A 15,033-nucleotide genomic window follows, 5' to 3' on the forward strand; every position below is an offset into this window, starting at 1 on the left:
ATTCCTTATCCAACTCTTAGTTGAAAAAAAACAAATTTCCAAAAGTGAAATTCCATGTGAAACCTGGTTATGCTAGTGGCATGTGGCTTTGGGCTTCATTGGCATGTCAGACAGATGTGGATTCACAGTGTTATGACTAGTGTCTCAACATAGGCATGTGTCTGTGGCTGCACCAGCTAGGTGTAAGTCCACCTCTGCTTAACGCTGTCATATTGCACTACGCCATACACTTAGTGATGCTATTTACATACTCTGATTGATTGGTTCATTGATTGATCGATTAATTTGATAGATGTTTGTAGTCCTTCATGAGGACATTCTCTGCTCATTTGTGACACTCATAATTTCAGAGGGATGCTTGAGATTGTCACACCAACGTTCCCAATGGGCCAATTCCGTACAAATCCATATGCTTTTTCTGTGTGCAAGTAATGCTTTGAAGTCAATGGAAGAGTTTCTTTAAATTTGGAATGACAAACATGAATATGGAAGTTAGGTGATGTCAGGGACTGATTCTGCTGCCAGTTTGTCTTGAAATCGCCTTTTTGTGTGACGTTTTTACATCACGAATGGCTTTGTGATTTACATTCCAAATGGTCAGAACGGAACGACGTTCCAGACAAATCCAGCATTGGGATTGGTCTTCTCGCTCTCAGACGTGAAGCTGGCTGTGGCCTGGTTGTCGAATGAGAGCAGGATAAATACTGAAGCAGAGTTAGTGCTGCCTTGTGCTATAGCTAGACCAGGAAGGAACTTACGCATAGCTGTTGCGGCCAAGCCCAGGAATCCTTCCCGGGTTGAGCTCTAGAAGCAGCCTGATGTGCACAAATGTGATCCGTTAAACGTGCCAAAGAGAACCCACCACTCCACTCACACCAAGTGTCAATCAATCAATCAATCAATCAAACGCACAGTCCAAACATACAACCTGAACCTGTCACTCAACAGATAGTTAAGTCATACTCACTCCTGAGAGGGGCCAGGTTGTCCTGGGATAGGGCCTGGCCAAAACTGTAAGGTGAAGATGACAGAATCAGTTGCTCAGGTAATGTACTTTACTGTACTGTTTTCAGATAGCCTACATCAATTACTAGTATAACAATAATGTTAAAATACTTGTAAATAGTGTCAATGCAGAGAGGGCAATCATTGAAATCTCAAACCCAGTGTAGAAGGGCTCACCCTGGCTTGCGGGGGGTAGGGAGAATGGGGCAGCGGGGGTAGCTGGCTCTTGATCAGGCTCGGTGACACAATCTGAGCAGACGACAGTGCTGCCATGTTCTGGAGGGCCTTGTCTTTAGACGCCTGGTCCTGTGGACGAGAAGGGAGAGGTGAGATGCACCACTAGGGGGCAGTCTAATACCTAGTACATACACTGAGTGTGCAAAACATTAAGGACACCTTTTCTAATATTGAGTTGATTTAAAAAGTGACATCCAATAAAGGATCATAGCTTTCACAGGTATTCACCTGGTCGGACTGTCATGGAAAGAGCAGGTGTTCTTAATGTTTTGTACACTGACGTGACATAACTACTAGGTTACTCACAGTGCCCCAGAGAAACACAGTTGGTTTAATAGTCATACAAAAACAACAGTTACAACTAAACTCAGCAAAAAAAGAAACGTCCTCTCACTGTCAACTATTTTCAGCAAACTTAACATGTGTAAATATTTGTATGAACATAATACTCAACAACTGAGACATAAACTGAACAAGTTCCACAGACATGTGACTAACAGAAAGGGAATAATGTGTCTCTGAACAAAGGGGAGGGGGTCAAAATCAAAAGTAACAGTCAGTATCTGGTGTGGCCACCAGCTGCATTAAGTATTGCAGTGCATCTCCTCCTCATGGACTGCACCAGATTTGCCAGTTCTTGCTGTGAGATGTTACCCCACTCTTCCACCAAGGCACCTGCAAGTTCCTGGACATTTCTGGGGGTAATGGCCCTAGCCCTCACCTTCCGATCCAACAGGTCCCAGAGGTGCTCTATGGGATTGAGATCCGGGCTCTTCGCTGGCCATGGCAGAACACTGACATTCCTGTTTTGCAGGAAATCACGCACAGAACGAGCAGTATGGCTGGTGGCATTGTCATGCTGGAGGGTCATGTCAGGATGAGCCTGCAGGAAGGGTACCACATGAGGGAGGAGGATGTCTTCCCTGTAACGCACAGTGTTGAGATTGCCTGCAATGACAACAAGCTCAGTCCGATGATGCTGTGACACACCACCCCAGACCATGACGGACCCTCCACCCAAAAATCGATCCCGCTCCAGAGTACAGGCTTCTGTGTAACGCTCATTCCTTCGACAACAAAGGTGAATCCGACCATCACCCCCTGTGAGACAAAACCGTGACTCGTCAGTGAAGAGCACTTTTTGCCAGTCCTGTCTGGTCCAGTGACGGTGGGTTTGTGCCCATAGGTGACGTTGTTGCCGGTGATGTCTGGTGAGGACCTGCCTTACAACAGGCCTACAAGCCCTCAGTCCAGCCTCTCTCAGCCTATTGTGGACAGTCTGAGCACTGATGGAGGGATTGTGCGTTCCTGGTGTAACTCTGGCAGTTGTTGTTGCCATCCTGTATCTGTCCCGCAGGTATGATGTTCGGATGTACCGATCCTGTGCAGTTGTTGTTACATGTTGTCTGCCACTGCGAGGACGATCTGCTGTCCGTCCTGTCTCCCTGTACCGCTGTCTTAGGCGTCTCACAGTACAGACATTGCAATTTATTGCCCTGGCCACAGTCCTTATGCCTCCTCGCAGCATGCCTAAGGCACGTTCACACAGATGAGCATGGACCCTGGGCATCTTTCTTTTGGTGTTTTTCCAGAGTCAGTAGAAAGGCCTCTTTAGTGTCCTAAGTTTTCAGAACTGTGACCTTAATTGCCTACTGTCTGTAAGCTGTTAGTGTCTTAAAGACCGTTCCATGGGTGCATGTTCATTAATTGTTTATGGTTCATTGAACAAGCATGGGAAACAGTGTTTAAACCCTTTACAATGAAGATCCGTGAGGTTATTTGAATTTTTACAAATTATCTTTGAAAGACGGGACGTTAAAAAAAGGGACGTTTCTTTTTTTTTGCTCAGTTTATTACTACTATCACAACATTTTATACTGTAATCTAAAATATCTGAGCTTTTTATGTACTCTCATTAGGCTCTTAAATAAACATACAACACATCTGAGTCTTCGAAAATGAACACTGCAGCAACTACGTTTTGGAGTACTACTTGGCTACAGTAATTGAAAAGAAGCCGTGAAGAGAACATCTATACACTGGTATGATTAATTGTACCGTTCAACAATGAGCAGATGAAAAAGCTTTCAAGCCACGTAATCAAACAGAACATTCCAGGAGTCACATGATTCTAATTTAGTCGAGACCTTGAATGAAAACATCCTTCAGAAAGAGTTTGTCTCTGAGGAAATCTGGTTGACGCCACCACTCTCATTATGGAAAAAGACAGAATAGAAAATACGACTGCAATAGAAAAAAATCCTCTGTTTCATAACACAGACGTAAATGGCTGCATTGACAAATACACTGCACTGCATTTGGTCAGATTGCAATTGATTTGTCTGGAATGTTCTGCTGATTGTAATTGCCAGAGATATAAAAAAAAAAAATCAAGCGTAGATGGTTATGGTTAAGCTTGGCATGTTTGTACCTGTACTTTCAAGAGCATTCGGCCCTACTTGTATGTTTACCCCAACAATAATGCTTAAAACGTCACTTTCGGTGTGCGTCTCACAACTTACATAGATCCAGTATCTGACACTATAGCAATATCACGGAACTAGTGTCACGGCACAGAGGGGACAGTTAAGTTGCACTACACTCCCCACGATTATTTGGTATGGGAGCTAAATAATAATTAAAGTGATATCAGGACCCCTGTCAGAAATAAAGAGAGAGAGGGGGGGGGGGGGGAGTAAAGTGGATCTGAAAGGCCAACGCCTTTTGGTGTAGTTGCACAGGGATGAGAATTTGACATTTCCTAGGGTGAGAGACAGCATATCCTACATTAGCCTTGTTGGGTAGTATTACTACATGTCTTGAAATAGGAATGAAATGTGTGTGTAAAAGCAGAAGAAAGCTGACCTAAAGGGGTTTCAAATGAAAAATCTTCAGTGTAAACAAAGTCAAATGAAAGTTACAAAACACAGGTCGCGTGTGGATTAGGTAGTGGTGATTTGCATTAATTAATTTGTTCATTCATTCAGTAGTGGTGATTTGCAGTGCAGTATAATTAAGCAATAAGGCCCAAGAGGGTGTGTTATATGGCCAATATACCATAGCTAAGGGATGTTCTTAGGTTACGACGCAACGCGGAGTGCCTGGACACAGCCCTTATCTGTGGTATATTGCCAATATACCACAAACCCCCGAGGTGCCTTATTGCTATTATAAACTGGTTACCAATGTGATAAGGAGCAGTAAAAATAAATGTTTTGTCATACCCATGGTCTACGGTCTGATATACCATGGCTGTCAGCCAATCAGCATTCAGGGCTCGAACCACCCAGTTTATAACTGACTATAGACTCCGGCCAGATAGAGGAACACGGGCAACGTTTGTTTTCTATACAATATTACAATGTACTGTGATGATTCTAGCACTTAATGGTGTAAGTGCATCCCTAGGTTAAGCAGTACACTATACATTGGTGGTGGATGGGGTCTTATAATATAAAGCTCCCTGAACCTATGTGCTACAAATGCTTTGCCTCAGAATTAGACAAGAAAATCTTGTCTACAGTGAAATGAATTCCAATATTATCTAAGTGATGCTCAATGGAATCAAAGCGTGATGTTTATCTGAATGAGGGGGAGATGCCTTAACGTTCTCTTGGATCACAATAGCCTATGGACATGGAACTGACATGAAATGTTTGCTAATGCTGCTGCAAACCTATCCTTGTGTTTACGTATTTAGCAGACACTGAACAAGCGTTACAAAGAAGGCCTGGCTTGTGAGAGGAAAGTATATCTCAGAAGACGCAGCCCTCGGAGAAGCAGAATCCCCCTGCACAAGCAAGCTTCTCAGTGTTTAGCACAATCAGGTACGATGCACAGCAATGTGGTTCCAAGCACACACATTCCCGATTTTCCCTAAGCATTTCTTTATTATGGTATAGCAGTGGGGTTGGGTTGCCATGCCAGCAGAGGGCATTAGCAGAGTGGACGATGCACTGGCACCGCCAAGCAGGGGGGAAGCAAATCACAAAAGTCAAATCCACTTACCAAATTCATGGCCTGAATCAAAGGAAAGAGAAACGATTAGTATACACATCTAACTGCATATACCTAAACGGATATGCTGATAAACTATGGGCTTGCTTATAGGCTGTGTCAGTACATACTAAATACAGGCAATAATAAAGTTCAAGATGTACTGTAGGCCACTAGGATGTTGAAATAAAAATGTTCTTAGCCCTGAAGAAAAGTTTGGTGACACTTTAACTAAAAGACAACAGGTAGAATGCATTATGATGCACTCAAATGCATTATAAGACTTCATAATGACTTGGTATCATCTCCTTCTGAGCCTGTTGAATGTATATATATATATATTTTTTTTTCCCCCATACAAAGGCAGAACATAGTACGAGTTAATAATAAAACATCATAAGCACTTATAACAAGTAATCATTTATTATATATTTTGGTTCTTAGTTTGCGAGCTGCAGATATTTCACATCAGTAAACTCAATACAAAGACTAGAGCAGAACACGATACCAACTATGGCATTACTTACATAGTTATAGCTAAATAACCTAGAAGGAGCCATGAATAATACAAGGGAAAGCAACATCAAAGGGGAGCTGAATTTAACTATGGGACAGGAACTACGCAAGTAGGGACAATAATGTAGGTAATATCCCCCTCATGGGAAAAAAAATGTCCGAACATTGGGGTGGTTAAAATAATTGGGGCTCGCTATCTTATCAGATTCCCTCTACTAGATACGGTCAACTAGAATACCTCCTAAGTCTTACTAAATAGAGAAGTCTAAAGGTCCAATAAACTTCCAATAAAGGCAAATGGTGAACTACCAATTGCATTTTTGCTAAATTATTCATTTAATACACTTTAACACAATTTCCTCAGACATTATTGTATTTTTTTAATTTATTTAACCTTTATTTAACTAGGCAAGTCAGTTAAGAACAAAATCTTATTTACAATGGCCTACCAGTGAACAGTGGGTTAACTACCTTGTTCAGGAGCTGAACGACAGAATTTTAACCTTGTCAGCTCGGGGATTCGATCCAGCAACCTTTCGGTTACTGGCCCAACACTCTAACCACTAGGCTACCCGCCGCCCCAAAACGTTGATTCACTTTGTGTTATGTTTGCAGTTGTTTTAGGGTTGAGGGATAGATTAAAGACCTGGAGTTGGATGAGGATTGATATAACAAACACCTGCCTGCTATCCTCCAATGGACGAAAGGCAAGTGGCATATATTCTGCTGAATATAAGCTTAGAAACATCAAACTCAAAGGATGATCAGGTTCGAGGAATAGGTTACACTCAATATGGTCTAGAAGTAGAAGTGGAATAGAAGTTTCCCGCTGACACAGTTGTTCTTAGCATACTGCTCTAGTAGTGTAAACACACATGCAGGTTTCAATATAACATTTAGCTCTAGGTCTTTGCATACAGTTGGGAGTAGTTAACTCTCATACAGGAGGACATTCCGATAGATCCAATGGAGATTGGGGTCAGAGAGGAGAGAAGGGTTGAAGGCAGAGGAAGAGCTGAGGAAAGCCTATCGGCAGAAGCATGGCTAGCATAGGTACAGTAGGGACAGACGTGGAGCTGTAGCGACAAGGCCATCATGTGCCAACACCTTTCACCATAGACAGATCATACTGCTCACAGCATTGCTCTAGGCTACACCACAGGCTGAGGTACTGTATACATGACAAGCAGTAGAATGAAGCCGGCTCATGCTATAATATCATTTCTTTACAGCTTTGTACTGTACTAAATGTTGATGTATTTCAATGGTCAAAAGATGACCATGTTGTTAGCCTGTAGCTCTCTGTGCCGTGCATGCATGGTAGCTACTAGCTTTAGCATGGTAGCTACTAGCTTTAGCTAAGTTCACTATTCTCTCCCAAACACGTTAGCCTATATGATGAGTCATGCAGTGACCTCAAGCCCATACACCCCTATGCAGACTGAGAGTCTCGTACTGTACTGTTTGCCACTACTGGTATTTTCTATTCATGGAGCACCAATCCATGTATGGCTGTAATAGGAACTAAAGTGCACAACATGTAGCTAATTGGTTAGCGCAAAGCAAAGCCTTGACCAGCCCCGTCCTGCCCAGCCCGCAGAGAAGCGCATACCTTCAGCTTTGACTGGATCTCGCGAGATTTTCTCCGGGCGAGAACTTGCAAATGGCTAGAAACCTGCAGAGGAGAAGAGCCAAGAGGGAAAGAGAAAAGGAGACAGAGAGAAGAGAAGAGAAGAGAAGAGAGGCCATAACCAAAGAGGAAAGAGTTGCCCAGTCACAGTTGGCTGGAGGCCCGTTCGGTAGCACCTACCTTGATACCCGCTTGGTATTCTCGAACTTTCTTCCGTGCTAACACCTGTATGTGACTAGATACCTAAAGGGGTGCGAGACAGTTTTAAACATCATAGAGCATGCATACACAGATGCATGCCTGCTCGCGCGCGCACGCACAAACAATATTATACAGATACTCAAACATTAAATTAATGCAATTCACACGCTACTTAAAAAAAATATATACACATTACTTATATATATATAGATTTGATTTGTGTTGGATGGTGTTAACTGTCTTTAATACAAAAGACAGTCAAATCTAATTTCTACAAACTAAAAGTACTCAATTGGCAGAGTTCTTACTGCAAAACATATTTGTTTAGTTCCCAGTTTCTAAATGTTAAAGCTGTAGTGTATCTAACATGTCTTGTAGTTTCTCCAGCCTTAAGACTTCTAACAATAAATTGAGGTAAAATGAAGTCATTATAAATGTTTGAGTCTGAATGGTTAATTGTTTTATCAGCCCATTGCTCTAAAATAAAAATCTAATATTGATACCTGTTTTCTTGTGCGGGTTTTGCCTGTCCTCAGCTTGATGTACCTGGCTATCAACTCATTGCGACCTGAAATAGGGAGTAAAAGAATTTCATGAAAAATACAGCATGCAAAAGAGACAAATCGGATTCACACATTTAGGCATTCATTTATGAAACATTGGCTTTTCTAGAGCTGGTACACAAATAATCAAGGAGTGGGCACTGATCTATGATCAGCTAAGCATTTTCCACCCTAGGTTGTTCAGATTTGGAAAGAAAAGACTGATCCTAGATCTGTGTCTATGTGCAACTTTTCTCATGAATCCGGATAAAAGTTGCCCATGATTCTACACAACAAACACATGGTGGAGCTAAAGGTATGCTGCTAAATATCTACAGGGGCTGAACAAAATACTAGGTGAAGCACACCATTCATCTCCCAAAAGGTGGTTCTTAGGAACACACAGATGACACAACCTTTCAGTCAGTGGGTGAACATTCCTATATACCACTGACACTGGGACATGGCTAGCATTTTTTTTTTAAAGAGGCATATAATACAACTGCAATTGACTGTTTCAACAGCTTTTTGTCATTTCATTAGCGTGTTTGACTTTTAGATCATGCGGTCACATAATTACAGAAGCAGTACTTGAAAAACATGTTTGTTCTCTCTCTTTTTTTTATTGTAACATCTACACTCGACATTCTGCACAAACAGGTCGGCAGAGAAGTGCCTTCTATTCTTGGCTTTAAAGGCTTTAGTCCTGACAGATGATAGGGGCTTCAAAAGGGTTACTTTTACTTGAATGCGACTTCTCTGGGTGTTTTTTTTTAAATGAGAGAGCAACAGAACAATGGAATCTGTCAATGCTCTAAGCAATTAGTATTTACCAGCCTTGTCTGGTCATGTTTGTTGGATTTGCCCGGTACAGTTTGTATCTTTGGCCTAGGTAGGGAAGTCTGCATTTCAAAACATCTAATTTTGACATTTGCTGATTGGTAAGATAAATTATTGGAATTTTCCCCAAGAGGGTCGATGTGAATGTGCATCAGTGTGTGTATGTGAAAGAAGTAGAGAGGTAAATAGAGGAAAAAAGAGAGAAAGAGAGACAACAGCTGCACCATCATGAATAATGACTCTCTCAGAGTAACTGAGAGCCAGCCATGAGTTCATTGCACTTCTCTCTAAAACACACACACACACAGTCCAGGTTATGAACAAAGGACAGCTAAAGCTTCACATTATCGCAAACCAAGGATAAAAAAAGCCCTGTGACAGGCCAGGCCAACTGACTTCAGACAGCACCGCAGACATAATGACAGGAGAAAAGCTAACATTGTGCCTTTTTCACACACTCCTTGGCCCTTGGCCTCCTTTAGGCTCTGCTCTGCTCTGCTTGGTGTAATTACTCTCTCTCTCTGCCTCTGCCTCTGTCTCTCTCTCTCTCTCCAATGCACTTAGCTGAGCAGGCCTCTCTCGCTCTCTCTCCAATGAGCTGAGCAGGCCTCTCTCTCTCCAACCTCTCACTCTCTTTCCATTGAGCTGAGCTTAGCTGAGCAGGCCTCTCTCTATCTTCCTCTCTCTCGCCATTGAGCTGCCTGGCCTGCCGATACTGAACTGCAGCAGTCAGCCAGTCAGATAGCCAGCCGGCCAGCCCGCTGCCTCTCCCCCAGGCTCAGGAGGGACACGCCTGCCCCAGCGCCTCTGCATTCTTAGCATATTCCTCCCAGCTTGTCACATCTGTGCTAGCCAGTCTGATTGGCCAGGGCCCTGCGAGCGCAGCCAGTGCCTGTAAGGACTGCGGACACACACATGCACACAGCGCTAAGCTAATGGGCTTCACGTCCAAGGGTTGGTTGGCAGGGCTGTGGGAGAGGGTGGGGTGAGGGGACGGTATTGGAGCGGGAGGTATGGGGTGGTGGGGGGGGGGGCGGCCGCTGAGGGTATAATTCTGGAAGGAGACACAAAGCCATAACTGTTTTTGCCAAAAACTGCCACCTGGCATCAAGGCTGCCCACACGCCACACACCCCTCACTTCCCAAAACAACCCATGTGTGTGACCCCTTACCCAACGGACAGTAACACCTGCCACTGACCGTCGCAGTCAGGAGGTGGGAGAGAACAATTATAACCCCCTGGCCTGGCCCACTGACCCCTACTCTCCTTAGCCCAACTGCTACTCTCAATCTCCTGGACTGAGGGAGCAGTGGAACTAACTAACATGCCGACCAAACCGGCTGCGTGCGTGCGTCCGCGTGCGCCATCGTGTGCATGTTGATTTTGTCTATCCCCACCAGGTGCGTTCATGACACGCAGATTAAAGTACCAAAAACCAACTGAACCAACTATATTATTTGGGGACAGATCGAAACACACACGACTGTTGCTAGGTAATTTGTCCTGGGAGATAAACTTTGGGTTGTTGTTTTATCTGAAACGAATATGTTCCTTTTTTTTTGCTGGATCTTTGTAGAATCTGTAACAATATAGTCATACAAAATCATGTGGTCTCTACTCTGACAATTAATCCACAGTTTTTAGTTAATTTGATTAATCTCTCCTTGTTCATCTTTGTTCTTCTTCTGTGGATTTTATATAGCGGTAGGCAACCAACTTTAAGGTGTGGACCTTGTTCATCTTTCAATCACCCACATGGCTATATTCTCATAAAAAGCAATGAGTTGATGGGAGAGGCAGGACTTGCAGCACGTCAAGCGTCTAAAGTAGAGCCTGGCTACACAGACACGCGCGAGCAGTTTGGATGAAATGATTGAATAACATGCATGTGTATATTTTATTTTTCAAAGCTTGCGCACGCAACGCGACCGGTGTGGTCAGTATGTAATTGCTTCTAAAAATCTGTGCCATCCGTACTGAATACAGATTGTCCGCACAAAAATAACGGGACTTGAGCTTAATTTACAGAGGCTGTTCTAAGAAATGTTGTGTTCTGTGTGTCTTCATTAAATGTTGTAACTAACTTGGGTTGAAAACCATGGAATAAGCTTGTCTTTTGCCTGGCCTGACATGACTATTGCAAAGTAGAAGATTGGGTTTGAGAGGCAGGCTGGCTAAGCCTGTTCAGACTAGACAGAGGGGTCAGCTAGGCGGAAGGGAAGGGGCCTCCTAGGCCCCAAGTCAGGTGGTGGACAGGTTGGCACACACACACACACACCACACACAGAGGATGGACTTTTTATACATCTTCCTCTCTCTCCTTCCTATCTCTATCGCATCTCCCCCCACTCTTCCTCACCCTGTTTACCATCACCTCTCTATCTCTGTCGCTCTCTCAGATTGCTCAACACCCACTCAGTGCAGTTTGCAGAGCCCCGCAGGCTGACTTTGCTGTGCTTAACCTCTTCCCTGCCAGGACACGCCTATCCTTTTCTTTCACAGCCTGTCCACTGGAATTTTCCACTTCCACACTGAGATGGGGAGCGGAGGTAACTCACTGCTACACTGTCCCTCCCTCCCTCCTGCTGTCTCTTATCAAGCTCGCTCTCTCTCGCTCCATAACTCTCTCCCACCTTTCACATTGAGGTAATACTCAATTGCTAACTATACTGTTCGACCATCACAGAGAACATGCCTGACATTTCAGCTAGAGGCTAACAGGGAAACACTCTCAGCCATCACACGCTTCTCTCCTCTCCCATCTATCAAACTGATGCACAGTATAGAATACTCATCCACCCACTGCAGCTTATATTACTCTGTCCTTCTACTAACTCTGTGCATGCAATGAACCCATCGCTCATTCCTGGCAACTCACAAAGGTCACTAAGAGACATGAGCTTCCCTCCAGCGCCCCATTTGCTGTTTTTTCCCCTTACCCAGAGTGCATTGCAGCTGTGACAGCTGCCGGGCTCGGCGAGGCGAGGCGGAGGTGTGCTCAGGGCTTGGCAACGTCTTCCTCCAGCGATAACACAGGTGAACAACATGTCAGCAGTGCCCCGCCACAAAACAAGACAGGCCGCATTTTTTTGACACACACTCATCCACAAAAGATCCCTGTCTTCCACCTGTCTGTCCCCTTAAAACCCGCTGGGTGCTCAGTTGCCCCAATAGACACAGACACATGGCCTGGCATCTATGTTCCTACCATTTTGGGGGTTTTCCACTTATTTATTTTTTATTTTTTAATTCCACATTCTATTTTCCATTTCAAGGTCATCTGACATTCTGACCATTGAGGAAATCTGGTCAATTCTGAGCGCCACATGATACCCGGGGTTAATAGTCATCACGGAATACCAAGGTTTCCCACAAGAACATTCCTTGTGGAAAAATCCAGATATAATTCCCAATGGTAGGGATAATGATGACTTGCTTGGTTTTGGAGGCCACGGTGTTAGGCTAGCAGCGCTCCCCCAGTCTGAGACTGTGAAGTAGAAAGCATTACACGCAGTGCAATCGTTAAAATTCCCCCGGCCTCACGTCAGGGTAGGATTTAGATGTCTGAGGTCATCGCCTTGTGAGAAGGCTTCTTCAGGGACGGGGGCATGCCTCGGCACTGCCAGGAGGGCCTCAGATGACTGGATAGGGTGTTTACTGCACTGGGAAAAAAGCAGGCGCGGTTTTTGACCTCTACTGGGGGTCCTGACACTGTGCTGCAAAGGGAGGAAACACACTGTGGGGTTGACCTGCCACTTCTGTTGTGCTCGTTTTCTGACAAACAATATTGAGCTATAGGCTCTGAACACTCACTGTCCTGCCCAACCAGGAGAGGGGCCGCCATCTTGCTTTCCCATTAAAGTCTCTTCTTCAATAGACTCAAGGGGAAGGTCAATAGACAGACGGGTCAAACCATGGCAATGTTGTCAGAGCAAACTGTGCAGTTCTGCACTGCAATAAATGCATTATCGCTAATAGGCAATACATATAAACAAATTCACAGACACATGGAAGTGGTGCTAAACTGGTCCATTCTCATTCTAAGAACCTCTCACCAAGTAAGCCAAATATGAAATAGCATTTAGCCGCAGGTCCCTCTGACATATAGCCAAGTCACTGAATACGCTCATAAGCTAGCTAGCCATCCAGTCAAATCTGATATAGTTGAAATTACGTAAATGGAACTGGTGGCAGACTCAACACCACATCCCGCCAGGAGAGGCGAGCTAATCAGAGCTCTGGCCTTGTTTAGACCCCAGCCAGCTCAGCCTATGATACTGGTATGCTCTCTTATGTCCTCTGAAACAGCCCAGAAACGCAGCTAGTACAGCGGCAGCTAGTACAGCAACAGACAGCACAGCGGCAGCTAGCACAGCGGCAGCTGAGTCATCTGAGGTATGTGCGTGTCTATCCACTAACATTAAAATCTCTCAGATCCCAAAGAATTAGATTCCTGACAGACGCATGCTAAAACATTCCATTTTACAACAGCAAGGACAGAAAAACAACACAGTCATGAAAAGAATCCCCTAAATATATAGTCCTGAAATACTTTTTGATAGAAGTCAATGGTGGATTTAAAAAGGTTGACGGTACAGGCTTTGATTAAACTCTGAGACATTAACAATAATTAAAGGACTTGCACAACTGGACTTGAGGAGGAGACCCGGCCTATATCATGCTGGTGAACATAACATTGTTCCCCAAACCAAAAGCTGTTTCGTGAGGAGAATGTGAAGTCAAACCCCCTGAATAAGCCTCATCTCAGCCCGTGCCCCATGCATTTCCTGACGATTCACATTTAAATTTGTTTTAGGTCCTCCTTGGCTGTCTGATTCAAACCAGCAGCCCAGCCTGCCGAGGCCCTTTTTCTCACCCATCGGAGGGAGAGAGAGTGGGAGATCAAAATAACTTAAGACAAATGCAGCCAGTTTCTAACACCTGGATCTTTCACGATTCTAACCAGCAAACTTGCCAATTCCTCCATCTGGATGCAGAGGAATTCAGCACTTAAATTGCTCTCTCCACCTGCGATTTAATGAAAATGCTGGTGGAGGAAATAGCTTAGACGCCTAAAGGACCTTGTGAAGGATTAAAACGCTTTTTGCAGTGTTTTTGTTTCCATGGTTTGATTTATGGTGTTGAGATAATCATTGCAATGCTGTCCAACTGGTTCAAGAAGCAGCAAAAGCTACTCTTGAGACCAGGTGAGCATAACTACTTAAGCACCTTTACTGTTAGACTGACATGAGTCTAATGAATGGCACTTGGTTTTGCTGCATAAGTAGAGAGCAGGTTTTGCCATTGGTGGAAAAAGTACTAAATTGTCATACTTGAGTAAAAGTAAAGATACCTTAACAGAAAATGACTCAAGTAAAAGTGAGTCACCCAGTAAAATACTACTTGAGTAAAAGTAAAAAATATATACTTAAGTATACTTAGTATACTTATACTTAGTATACTTATACTTTTGCTACTACTTTAAGTTAATGTAATTGCTAAAATGTACTTAAGCATCAAAAGTAAAAGTATAAATAATTTCAAATTCCTTATATTAAGAAAACCAGGCAATTTTCCTGTCAAAAATGTAACGAGTACTTTGGGTGTCAGGGAAAATGTAGGGAGTAAAAAGTACATTCTTTTCTTTAGGAATGTAGAAGTAAAATAAAAAGTTGCAAAAATATAAAAATAATACCCCCAAAAACGACTTAATAGTACTTTCAAGTATGTTTACACCACTGGGTTTTTGTCACTTTCCTAATTCACAGTAGGCTGCAGATGTACTGTACTGCAGATGAGGAAGAGAAGAGCAATACATGATGGGTGGCATAGCCGGAGACGGCACAGACAGGTGATGAAAGAACCCGTTTTGAGCTCTAAGGAAAGCCAGGTGAAAACCAGGCTGAGGGGAGCTGCCTCTTGTGTCTTCTGGGTAGCTCAGCTCCACTGCTGTGTTCTAGTGAGACTGGAAGAACCAGCCCCTGGGTCAGTGGAAGACGAGCTCAGACTTGTTCTGTAGAGCACTCTCAGAAAGAAATGGGCTACATCTTAGCCTGTGACACAAT

General features: G+C 43.7%; 1 protein-coding gene and 1 long non-coding RNA gene across 6 annotated transcripts in view; one reads left to right on the forward strand and one right to left on the reverse strand.

The window, feature by feature from the left end:
• The window catches only part of LOC120065023, a 28,235-nt gene that overhangs the window by 11,138 nt on the left and 2,064 nt on the right, over nt 1–15,033 (forward strand). The window lies entirely within an intron of this gene.
• LOC120065021 (transcriptional enhancer factor TEF-5-like) overlaps nt 1–15,033 on the reverse strand; it is a 38,290-nt gene that overhangs the window by 6,653 nt on the left and 16,604 nt on the right. Inside the window, exons 4-9 of one of the 5 annotated variants that reach the window (XM_039015669.1) lie at nt 8,089–8,153; nt 7,565–7,627; nt 7,367–7,429; nt 5,251–5,262; nt 1,183–1,311; nt 968–1,011 (exon numbers count right to left, since the gene is read on the reverse strand). In XM_039015669.1, the coding sequence (XP_038871597.1) occupies nt 968–1,011; nt 1,183–1,311; nt 5,251–5,262; nt 7,367–7,429; nt 7,565–7,627; nt 8,089–8,153 (376 nt within the window). The remainder of the gene's footprint in view (nt 1–967; nt 1,012–1,182; nt 1,312–5,250; nt 5,263–7,366; nt 7,430–7,564; nt 7,628–8,088; nt 8,154–15,033) is intronic. The other 4 variants (XM_039015671.1, XM_039015670.1, XM_039015673.1 and 1 more) reach the window with 4 other exon arrangements.

Source organism: Salvelinus namaycush, chromosome 20 (assembly GCF_016432855.1).
Source record: "Salvelinus namaycush isolate Seneca chromosome 20, SaNama_1.0, whole genome shotgun sequence".
Taxonomy (NCBI): domain Eukaryota; kingdom Metazoa; phylum Chordata; class Actinopteri; order Salmoniformes; family Salmonidae; genus Salvelinus; species Salvelinus namaycush.